The following is a 12,249-nucleotide window of genomic DNA, read 5'->3' on the forward strand; positions in this document are numbered from 1 at the left end:
GCGAATCCATGTTCTCTTACGCTTGAGATCTATCTCGGCGGTTTTTGTAACCGACAGGATAGCGTCTACGGTCTACCATTTACACCATCGGTGTGCCTCAACATTTGGTTGAGGATGATCTTTTCGTGCGCCTTTCCCGCTGTGTACTTACATACTTTCAGTCCTGGGCACCCACGGTGGTGCAGAGGGCCGAATTGAAAGATTTCCATCCTGGGCGATTGCCAGCCATCGCCTTGACCTGTGGCCAGGTCAAATTTCTGTCGACTTGCTTGATTTCGTTTTTGAGGCTGCGCCGCCATGAGCCTCTGGGTCTGCCTCTGCTGCGATGTCCTGCTGGGTTCCAGTCTAACGCTTGTTTGCAGATTTCGTTTCCGCCCCTGCGTAGAGTGTGGCCGACCTACCTCCACTTTCGCTCCCGAATTTCTGTCGCTATCGGCTTTTGATGACATCGACGATGGAGCTCCACGTTGGAGATCCAATTGTGAGGCCACCATGCACGAATTATATACCGCAGGCATCTATTGATGAAGACCTGCATCCGTTGAGTGTTCTCCACTGATACACACCAGGTTTCACTGGCGTATAGCAGCACAGATTTCACGTTCGAGTTAAAAATTCGGATTTTGGTGCGTCGACTAATCTGGTTGCTTTTCCATACATTTCTTAAACTCGCAAAAGCAGCCCTCGCCTTCTTGATCCGTGCACCAATGTCGATCTTAGTGCCGCCATCGGCCGCCATTTGGCTACCAAGATATTGGAAGCTTTCAACATTCTCCACTGATTGCCCAGCTACCGTAAAGCTGGAAGGGTTGACCGTGTTTACATCCAACGATTTGGTCTTGTTGACGTAGATGGTAAGACCTGCCGCTGAGGAGCGATTGGCAAGATCATCGAGCTTGCTCTGCATATCAGAGCGCCGTTGAGCTAGGAGAGCAACGTCATCAGCCAGTTCGAAGTCATTTAGGTGCTCCATACTAATGGGTTGCCACAGCAATCCACGATTTGGTTCACGATCAATCGCACCTACCAGGATCTCGTCGATTTCCCGCTGTGTCGATCAAGCATATTGGTCTACATGCCGACGGGTCTCCGGGTGAGACCTTGGCCTTGCCTCCTCTTCCTCTACCCGCTGCCTGCTGATGTTGTTGTCGATACTATGGCGAACCGCCAGGTGATCGCTGTGAGTGTAACCATTATCTACTCTCCAGTTCGATCTACTTGTTAGGTCAGGACTACAAAAAGTTACGTCGATAATCGACTCCGCTCCGTTCCGAATAAAGGTACCGACATTAGCCAGGTCGACATCTAGCATAGCCAGTGCCTCTAGCAAGATCTGACTCCGCCGGTTCGTAAAAAGGCTTTCCCATTGAACGGCACAGGCATTGAAGACACCCACCATTACCGGTCTTCGTCCTGTTAGCACTTATTACTTACATTTTCTCATTTCTTACTCACTTCTCATCATTTGTGGCACAACTTCTCATGAACCTGATCTTGAGCTTGGTTGACCGCTCGTAGATGCTCTTTCAATATCGCCAGACTATCAGGAGATTTCTGTCGGGCGTCTAGCAGGCATCTTCAATGTTTGAGTATTAGTAATCTTCTCTTTTTAGGTGACTAACCGTATATACCACTGCATATTGGCAGAGGGTTCACACATTGGTGAGTGGATGCCAGGCGTAAGGTAAAGATGATGCGACACACTTCGCTTGACTGCCTAAATTGTAGGCTTATATCTAACAGATTTACACTGTGCTATGAACGTTGGAAGGGAGGGAAACAGATTTTTGTCAACCCATTTCTGGTTCTAGCGATGGCTATGAGGAAGTAGGAAGAAAGGGACGGGCCACGGATTGAACATAGGACCTTCTGCATACGAATCAGAAGCGGTAGCCACAAGAACATCTAGTGTCTTCTGAACATAACATCTTAAATCTTTTCAAACTGACTTTGATGAGCATTTTTGCTTGAAAGTACTTCAGACTTTTTCCAAGACTTATGTCTGAGATCCTGTAGGAGTTGAATCAATAATGCTTGGTACACATTTTCGATATTATCCAAGATCTGTTTATAATAGATATGCAATATTTCATTAAAGGGCTTTTTTTATCTCTGATGAAACAGCTTTTTTTTTCAGTTGGAATAAATAATGCAAGGAAAATATACTAGAAGATTTTTTTTTTTTCAATTTGAACATCCTGTTTTCATACCAAATTGAGTCACTGTAGATCGCTCTTCCCAGAAGGAGAGCAGATAATTCAATTAGGTCATGTCCGTTCATCGTTTCTCACTTCCAGCCGGAACGTCATTACTGTTGGGATTGCTTGCGACAGGTGCTAGGCCGGTGTTAGGGACAACCAACGATGGTCTGGCCAATCAACTGCTGGAACAACAGCACCCTCAACCACAACCACCATCACCATCACCACCACAATCACAGCAGGCGCCGATAGCGCCTGTGGAACTGCCGCAGCTAGGGCTGCTGCGATCACTGCCGGTGGTCACTGAACCGACCCCGAATGCCGCAGCCAACATCATCAACCTGGACCGAGATGGGGGCGTTAGTTTTATTCCGCGGAAGGACTTCCGCCTGCAGCAGCGAGCGGTGCCGGCCGAGTACGCCGGGGCTTCGGCCATGCCACACTGCGAATCGTTTACCATGGGTAATCCAGACCAGAAGATGTTGTACAGTCCTGGAGCGCCCGGGAACTATCCGAACAACAGCGACTGCGTCGTAGTGTTGGAGGCCCCGGTCGGGTCGCTGGTGCGGCTGGACTTTCGCGATCATTTCCATATCGAACCGTCGGAGGAGTGTAAATATGACTTTTTAGAGGTGAGTGAACCATCGATTGAACAAGCATCCACGATTCTGAAGCTTATTAGTTGATCTTTTTAAAGTTATTTTGAACTTAAAACATTACCCATGAAGTAGAAAACGCTTGTCCACAACTCGCATTCACCGTGGCCTTGATCTTTCGGCAAGACGCCTAACTCAGCGACGATCGAGTGCAGGTGCACCGTGTGATGCGATCGTGTCGTCGTCCACAACCGACCTACTCTGATCGTCATCTTTCTTTCTCTTCTTATGCTTCTTCTTCATCCCCCCCTCAAACAGATCCGCGACGGTGCCCACGGTTTCTCGACGCTACTTGGCAAGTACTGCGGTACGACCTACCCGCCGATGATCACCTCGAAGGAGCGCTTCCTCTGGCTGCGGTTTCACTCGGACGAGAACATCGAGTACAGCGGTTTCGTTGTCGTCTACGAATACGTGCCAAGGCCGACGTCATGTGAGTATATCTATATGTATCTAGATGCTATGTAGCCCAAATCCGTGTCTCATGTCTTGTCTCTTCACTTTGATTCGTATGCAACAGAATCGTTGAAATCGTTGATGACATTTCCTAACACGAAAACTAATCGAATAGTGGTGTAAACAGCGCCACGCACTTACGGTTCCTTAACTCTATCTCAGTCAGGGAATCCTCAAAGATCGCACAGCTTAGGGCTACTCTAAAAACTGAATGTCAAACAAACAAAATACGCTCAGATTTAGTTCGGATAATTTACGCAGCCGTCTGCCAACCGTAAATAAAGCATTGAATTCCTTCGGAAAATGTTCGCCGACCAGAGCTCAGCACATGCTTTCACATTGTTTCCCATCAGCAGCAGCCGCCTTAGTAATCGAAGGTGGCGGAAAATGAGCGTCCGTTCCTATGGATACCGCCGCGCCGGTCTGCCCGTTGGGAGGTACATATGTAGATACCAGCCAGTCAGTTCAGTGGTCGAAGTAGGCGTGGCGCGGCCAGGTGCGGGAAGCGTCTGTTTTATTTTCGACTTAATGGCACTGTCTCGTCGAGCTTGAGCTGGCGAGAGTGTTGTAGCTGTAGTGTGTGCCCTGCCTGCTTGCGTGCTGTGATGATGATGATGACGATACGCTAGCAAGTGGCGGAATTTGTTTACGGAGGAACGGTGATGTAGTTAGGGCGAGGGTTTTCCAGGAGTCTTTATATTCATCTAAAGGCGTAAAAACTTGAAGTATTTGGAGGCAAAATCCGTTTAAAGTAGCTACCAGTTGTTTTGGTGGGATTCAAACCCACGACTCCGTATCACTGGGCCGGTGCTTTAACCAACTAAGCCACAGAACAAATTACGTTACAAGTTGTAACCAAAACAACTGGTAATGGCACAAACTTCCCAAACGGAAGAGAACGTTCATCTGGAGCCGACTTACTGATACCTGAATTCCATTTAAGCATGTGGTATTTTTTTAACACATTTATTTCTCGATTTAACGAAAAAACGTACTTTGCCTTCGAGTTGTTACGTCTATTTCAGATATACAGGCTAACTGGTATAGCCAGAAAAGGGCAATAAAATAATTGTTATATTCAGCCTTTCCAGAGAAAATTGATGTAGTGAAACACCCAACGTCGTGATACTTGGAGGATTTGTAGTCTATCGGAAATATATAAACGTTCAAAAAAAAACTAATAAATAAACACGTCCGAAGATATGGAACTTTGTGAATTTTTTCCGACTACTTCATTGTATACTTAACTATAATATCACCATATATCTGTTAAATATTCGGTATTTCGACCATCCTGACATCAATTGGAAGCTGTTTCAGTTCTGAACTCCAGGGACTCCTTCGAGGATTTCTCCTGGAATACCACGATGGATTCCTTCGAGAAGTCTTCCAAAGGCTTCTTTTGGAACGCATTCAGGGATTCCTTCACCAATTATTTTAGGGATTCCTCGTAAAATTCTTTCAGGGATTCCTCAAAGACTTCCACCATGGTATCCAGCTGGAGTACTTCCAAGGATTTCATTAGGAATGCCTCAAATAATTCCTCCTGGAAATCCTCCATAAATTCCCATGGAATATGATTCCTCCAGAAATTCCTCCGGTAATTCCTTCGCGGATACCTGCAGGAGTTCTACCAAGGATTCCTTCAGGAATGGCTCCTGGGATGCCTCCAGAAATTCCTTCAAGGATTTCTCCTAAAATTCCTCCCGGATTTTTTCCTGGAATTTGTTCACGGATTTCTCCAGAACTTCTTCCAGGAACTAATCAAGAAAATCCCCCAGAAATTCTTCGAGGAATCCCTGTATGGATTCCTCTAGGAGAAGCATTCAAGCATTTCTTTCTTTCAAGCATTTCTTCAGGAATGCCTCGAGGGATTCATCCAGAAATTTATTCGCGGATTCCTTCAGGATACCTCCCAGGGATTTCTCAAGAAAATCCTCCTGGAATTTCTCCCAGAACTCCTCCAAGTTTTTTTCAGAAATCCTTCAAAACAAATTCTCCACAAATTCCGTCAGGATTTCCTCCAGGAATCCCTCCAGGGATTTCTCCAGAACTTGCTCCAGAGATAACTCCACGGATTCCTTCAGAAAGTCTTCCAAGGACTTTTTTTTTATCTGTATTAACGAGATTTTTAACCCTAGGCTAGTTCATCTTGGGACCCACGCTGTACTTCCCTTCCGAAGGAAGAACCCACATTTTGTGAGTATGTCGGGAGTGGGATTCGATCCCAGGTCCCCGGCGTGATAGTCAAGTGTTCTAACCATCACACCAGGTCTGCTCCACTTCCAAGGACTCCTTTTGAAACACATTCAGGGATTCCTCCATAAATTCTTCCAGGGATTCCGCCTGATGTTCTTCCAGGGATTCTTTCAGGTATTACTTAAAGAATTCCACCAGGGATTTCTACAGGAGTTCTTCCAAGGATTCCATTAGGAATGCCTCCACGGATTTCTCCAAAAATTTCTCCAGGAATTCCTTCACGGATTCCTGCAGGAATTCCTTCACGGATTCCTGCAGGAATTATTCCAAGGATTCCTTCAGGAATGCCTCCAGAAATTCCTTCAAGGAATGTGTTCACGGATTCTTCCCGAACTACTTCCAGAAATTCCCCCACGAATTCCTCCAAGAATTTCGTCAAGAATTTCTTCAGGAATGTCTCCAAGGGTTCATCCAGAAATTTCTTCACGGTTTCGTCCTGAAATTCTTGCAGAGATTCCGCCAGGGATTACTACAGAGATTCCAATTGATTCATGGAGGAATTCCACCAGAAACTCATCCTGGAATCCCTCCATAACTTCATACAGGAATTCTTCCATGAATTCCATCACAGATTCTTCAAGGAATTTCTCCAGGGACTCCACCAAGGATTCCTCCAGGAACTTTCCGGAGCTTCATTCAGAAATTTGTCCAAGGAATTCTTAAGGAATATATCCAGGGATTTCTTCAGAAATTTCTTCACGGATTCCTCCAGGAGTTTCCCCAGAGATTCGTCTTGTAATTTATCTAGATTTTCCTCCTGGAGTTCCTTCACAGATTCCTCAAGAAATTCGTCCAGGGATTTCTCCAGGAATTATCAAGATATTCCTCCAGAAATTTTTCCAAGAATTCTTTTAGGAATTCCTCCAGGAATTTCTCCATAGATTCCCCCAGAAGAACCTTCAGGAATTCTTCCTGGAATATCTCCATGGACTCCTCCAGAAATTCCTACACGGATTGTTCCAGGATTTTTCCAAGGATTTTCTGCCTCCATGGATTCCTCCAGAAATTCCATCACTAATAATTCCTTAAATTCTTCCAAGGATTGAGCCAGAGCTTCCTCCAGATTTTTCCTCGGAATTTCTCCACGGATTCCTCCAGGAGTTTCTCTAGGGAATCCTCCAGAAATTCTTTTAGAAAATCCTCCAGGGATGCCTCCAGGGGTGACTCTAGAGATTTCTCCAAAGATTACTCTATAGAGCTCCGCCAGGAAATCTTCCAGAGATTTGTAAGTGTTGTATAATTCGTGTCGTATGTACTACCGAGAGTTTTGTGTGATTTTGTGAAAACCATGGATGTTAAAATATAGCAGGAAGTATTTGTTATGAATGTAGGTTTTTCGATGCTTAACTCCCGACAGCAATAGGTTTAGGCAGGTTCAGACTTCACCACCCTAAGAGAAGACCATCATCATCCACCCACCTCAGTTCCAAAACCCACCGCCAGATGGATGGTTACCATTCTTGGGCGGCCAGGAGGGGTGGCGTAATGGGGCCATTAATAGATCACAACATGGGATGTGGGGGGCAATGACCGAGGTACGAACTCCATATTGTAGACTCACTTGCATATAGTTCGTCAATTAGGACAGTCGACAACTACAGAAAGTTTAAGAAGTGGATACAATAGAAGCAGTGAGAAATTATAGAGAGATTTTGAAGAGGTGGAAAGGAGGTTGAGAGGACATATGGTAACCGTGATATTCTTCGGTATAGGCTTGAAATGTAATACATTCCTCCCATCCCAGAACCCCGTGGAGAGCGAGCCGGGTATTCACGCCCGCACACCGTTGGAGACTTCGAAAGAGGTGTGGTGGAGCAGGTGGAGAAAGGGGCCCTGCAACGCTGAGAACAGATCAGATAGATAGTAAGAAAATGGGATAGGAAAGTGCCAGGAAAAGCCTAGGAAGAAAGTGTAGTGTGGTAGCTACAATAAAATGGTGTATACAGTTTTTTGCAATTTCTCATCGTAATAGGCTGTTTTACCTCACGCAAATCTGACAGGAAAAGGCCTACTTTCCCACACTAAATTATCAGTGCTGTAATGATTCATTACAGCACTGATTTGCGTTGCGTAATGAACCATTACAGCACTGTTTTCAGTTTTGATCAACTTCTTGATGCTTTCTGGACGCAGGTTTGAAAAATTGTGACAACTGCACAGTATAACCTGCTATGATCAGACTTTCTTAAACATGGCTATGAACATCAGTGTGCAGTTTGATGTAAAAGTTTTCTTAAAAACTATCCTCAAGTGGTAATTTATGAAATTGCAAAAAACGTTGTACGCATCTCGGTGCAGAACTCGATTTATACAGCACTCGTCGTACTTATCCAACTCGGCAAGCCTCGTTGGATAAGTGTACAACTCGTGCTGTAAAAATCTTCATTCTGCACCTTGTTGCGTAAACTACTATTAATAGAGCTGTGGTTTTCCTCCGTTTTGTACGAGAATTACCTGCCCGCGAGTAATTAAGTAGTGAACGTGCCGACCCTGCGGCCATTGTGTCGAGGAGTCTCTGTGGTACTCCCAACTAACCTACCCAATACTTACAGATTCCTCCAAGAATACATTCAGAGAATCCTCCAGAAATTTCACTCAGAATTCCTCCATGATTTCCTCCAAGAATTTCTTCACGGGTTCCTTTAAAAACTCCTCATGGGATTTCTTCTGGAAATCCTCGTGGAATTTTCCCAGAGATTTGTTTAAAATTTCCTAAAGAATTACATTAGGAACTGCTCCAAGAATTCATCCAAATCGTCCTCCAAAAATTTCTTCATAAATTCCTCAAAAAAAAATCCGTCAGAGTTTCAGGAATGCCTTCGGGAGTTCCTCCTTCAGTCATTTCTCCAATAGTTTATCTTGAAAAGCCTCCTGAAATTCTTACAGGCATTCCTCCAGGGATTCCTTTTGTAATCCTGAAATTCCAGAGATTCATCCTGGAAATCCTTCATTCCACCTGAGTTTTCTAGAGCTCCAAAAATTCTTGCAAGGATTCCTTTAGTAATGCTTCCAGGGATTCCTCCATGTATTTCTCCAGGAATTTTCCAAGGATTCCTTCAGGAATCCTCCAAGGACTCCTTTAGAAATTCCTTCAGGAATTACACTAAAATTTTGTCCACAGATTCCTTCAGGATTTTTTCTCGGATTTTAACCAGGGATTCCTCCAGGAATTTCTTTAGGAATTTCTCCAGCGACTTCTCCAGGTAACTGTTCCTCCAGAAATTCCTCTTGATATTCTTCTAGAAATTTCTCTGGGATGCAACTAAAAAAGCTTCTCCCAGAATTCCTCCAAGATTTCTTCCAGGGATTAGGATTTCTCCAAGAATTCCACCAGAAATTCCTTCAGGGATTCCTCCTGAATGCCATCCAGAAATTCTTCCAGGAATTCATCCAAGATTTTCTCCAGAAATTCTTCCATAAATTCAATCCGGAATTCTTTCATGGATTCCTCCAGGAATTCTATCACGAACTCTTCCAGGGATTTTTCCTGTAATCCCTCCAGGGATTTATCCAAAAATTTCTCCAAATATTCCTCCGGGGGTTCGTCATTCAACTTCTACACTAATTCCTTCAGAAATTTTTCCAGAAATTCCTCCAAATATTTCTCCTGAAATATCTCCAGGAATATTTCCACGGATTTTCTGGTCCTCCAAGAAATGCTGTAGGAACGCCTCCAAGGATTCCCCCTGCAATTTTTCCAGGGATATATCCTGGAATTCCTCCACGATTCCTCCATGATTTTTTTCAAGAATTTCTCTAGTAATTCCTTCAAAAGTTCTTCCAGAAAATTCTACAGGAGTTCCTCTATGAACTTCTCCAAGAAAACATTCCAGGAGTTCTTCAGAACTTTCTTTAGAAATTCTTCTTAGAATTTCTTCAGTAATGCTTCCAGGGATTCTTCCTGATATTCCTTCAAGAATTTATCCTGAAATTTCTCCAGGAGTTCTTCAAGGTGGTTAAGTGATTCTCAAAATGGGCCATGAAATAATATTTTGATGCACAAATTACAAAGTTGGTGCATAAAGTTCAATTTTGGCGCGCAAGATGCCTGGATGATACAATTAACACCAAGTACAGGGGATAGACAAAATGATCGGGACAGGCAAAATTTTCACTTTTCAAAAAATGTTCAATTGGCTGTAACTTTTCGAAAAGTGCATCAAATATTCTCAAATTTTTACTGTAAGTTCTTCAACCAGTTGTATATTAGTGGACAAAATTTGGAAAAGATCGGACAATTCTTCACGAAGTTAAAAAGATTTTTGAAAAAGATAAAATTATCCAATAGCCAACTTTGAGCTGTTATATCTCCGGATTCAATGAACCGAATGCAATGAAATTTTGACCATTTATGACTTATATAATGAGCTATGAAAAACCATTGACTTTACTTAATATTCTTAACACGGAAGAAAATTATAACGAATAGATTATTTTTCTAATAAAACACCAAATTATCCAAAACATTAACATCGTTTCAAAATTCAAGATGCAAATTATAGTTCATTTAGTTTCCCTCTAATTGACTTATATATAAATGCGTTTTGAAGGAAAGTAACAACATAGCCGCCAATAAATTGAAAAAGTAATGGGATACATATTAAAAATAGACCTATTTACTAAAAAATCGTGAAAAAAATAAAATCGCTATAACTTTTTCACTTGTTAAAAATTTCAAGTTAAGTCAAATGTTTTTCAGAGTTCATTATATAAGTCATGAATGGTCAAAATTTCATTGCAATCGGTTCCTTGAATCCGGAGATATAACAGCTCAAAGTTGGGTATCGGATAATTTTATCTTTTTCAAAAATCTTTATAACTTCGTGAAGAATTGTCCGATCTTTTCCAAATTTTGTCCACTGATACACAACTAGTTGAAGAACTTACAGAAAAAAAAATAAGAATATTTGATGCACTTTTCTAAAAGTTACAGCTAGTTGAACATTTTTTGGAAAGTGAAAATTCTGACTGTCCCGATCATTTTGTCTATCCCCTGTAGGTGCATAGAATTTTCAAATGGTGTGCGATGGCAAGTGATTTGATACACATATAGAATGCTAAAATTGATTCGGGGAATTTAAAGATGATTCTCGGAAAGATTGCCTAACAATTGGATATTGCAACTAGGGGAAGGTTATATTTTCCGGCCTTTGCAGTCCATCAGAGAAGCAAGAACGATATTGCTTCAGTTTCCGACGTTTTCGGTAATGTATTTCTTGCTGCTCTGAAAGACTGCAAAGGCCGAAAAATATAACGTTATCAAATTAGTTGGTGCATAATATTCCATTTGCGAGCCACTATAAAGGTGGAGATCATTAGGATGGTGCATGGAATGCTGATATGGAGCATGGCATTCAAAGATGGTACATGATGTCAGTATGATGCACAGGCCGGATTAAGGATTGTGGAGATGATTCTGTGAATATCATGGTGGTGCATGGAATGCAAAGAAGCTGCATTATGTCAGAATGGTGCATTAGTATCACCATGATTCTGTTATACCCAAAAATCATAGCCGTTAATCGATAGATACCCAACATGTTTCATGATTAGGTGCACGCATTACAAACATGGTGCAAATAACTCAATGTGGCACAGAAACCAACATAGTCCAGGTACATGGAATGCAATTTTGTATGCGAATTTCCGAAATAGAGCCTGAAGAAGGTGTGTGAGCGTGACGCATTGATTGTCACCGATATTCAGTGATTATCAATATTTTGCATGATTAGGTGCAGGAGTTGCAAAAATGGTGCATGGAATTAAATTAAATGTGGTGCAGAAGTCAACATGGATCAAGTACAAAGAATGCAATTTAGTATATGATTGTCAAAATGAAGCATATAAAATTCAAATGTGAATTATATGCTTGGAAGTTATATGAGATGAGATGTTCAGATGGTGCATAGAAATTGAAGATGTTGCATTTGATGGCAATAATTCAAAAAGTCTCAATATGGTGCAAAGCAGTCGCATCTTTCGATGTCCGCACCATATTTCTTAGATATATATTTTTTTACAACTCTTTCAAGCTTCCGCTGGTTCGGCATCGTATCGGAGGTGTGTTGGACGGACAGGATCCATAGAGTGAACGTTTAGAAGAATTCATACCATCTACCAGAGTTGCGACAACACACGCGAGCTGGGAACAGCTTCTATAATGATGGGCGACATGCAGATGCGCGTGATCGTTTGGTGACGGATCGAAGAAAGAATGTGCAGGTTGAAGATCAAGGGCTGATTCTTCAACTTCAGTATAATAAACGTGCACAGCCCTCGCTCCGAAAACATTGGTGATGATAAAGACGCATTTTACGCGCAGCTTGAACGCGAGTACGGCCACTGCCCAAGCCACGACGTCAAAGACATCATAGGCGACCTAAACGCTCAGATAGACCCGAAGGAGGAATTCAGGCTGACGATTGGAAAGTTCAGCGCCCATCAGCTGATGAACGAAAACGGCCTACGACTCATCGATTTCACCGCCGCCATTCGTTGCAACTTTTCCAACACAGCCTTCCGTATCGTTACACCTGGAGATCACAACAACAAACGGATTCGCAAATCGGCCACGTTCTGATTGATGGACGGGACTTCTCCGACATTATCGACGTCATGACCTATCGTGGCGCTAGTATCGACTCTGATCACTACCTGGTGATGGTTAAACTGCGCTC

At 42.8% G+C, this 12,249-nt stretch overlaps 1 protein-coding gene across 2 annotated transcripts in view; it reads left to right on the top strand.

The window, feature by feature from the left end:
• Positions 1 to 12,249, top strand: part of LOC109416133 (uncharacterized) — a 397,844-nt gene that overhangs the window by 350,503 nt on the left and 35,092 nt on the right. For both annotated transcript variants that reach the window (XM_062844498.1, XM_062844497.1), the window contains 2 exons: positions 2,298 to 2,833; positions 3,116 to 3,290. In XM_062844498.1, the coding sequence (XP_062700482.1) occupies positions 2,298 to 2,833; positions 3,116 to 3,290 (711 nt within the window). The remainder of the gene's footprint in view (positions 1 to 2,297; positions 2,834 to 3,115; positions 3,291 to 12,249) is intronic.

Source organism: Aedes albopictus, chromosome 1 (genome assembly GCF_035046485.1).
Source record: "Aedes albopictus strain Foshan chromosome 1, AalbF5, whole genome shotgun sequence".
Taxonomy (NCBI): Eukaryota; Metazoa; Arthropoda; class Insecta; order Diptera; family Culicidae; genus Aedes; species Aedes albopictus.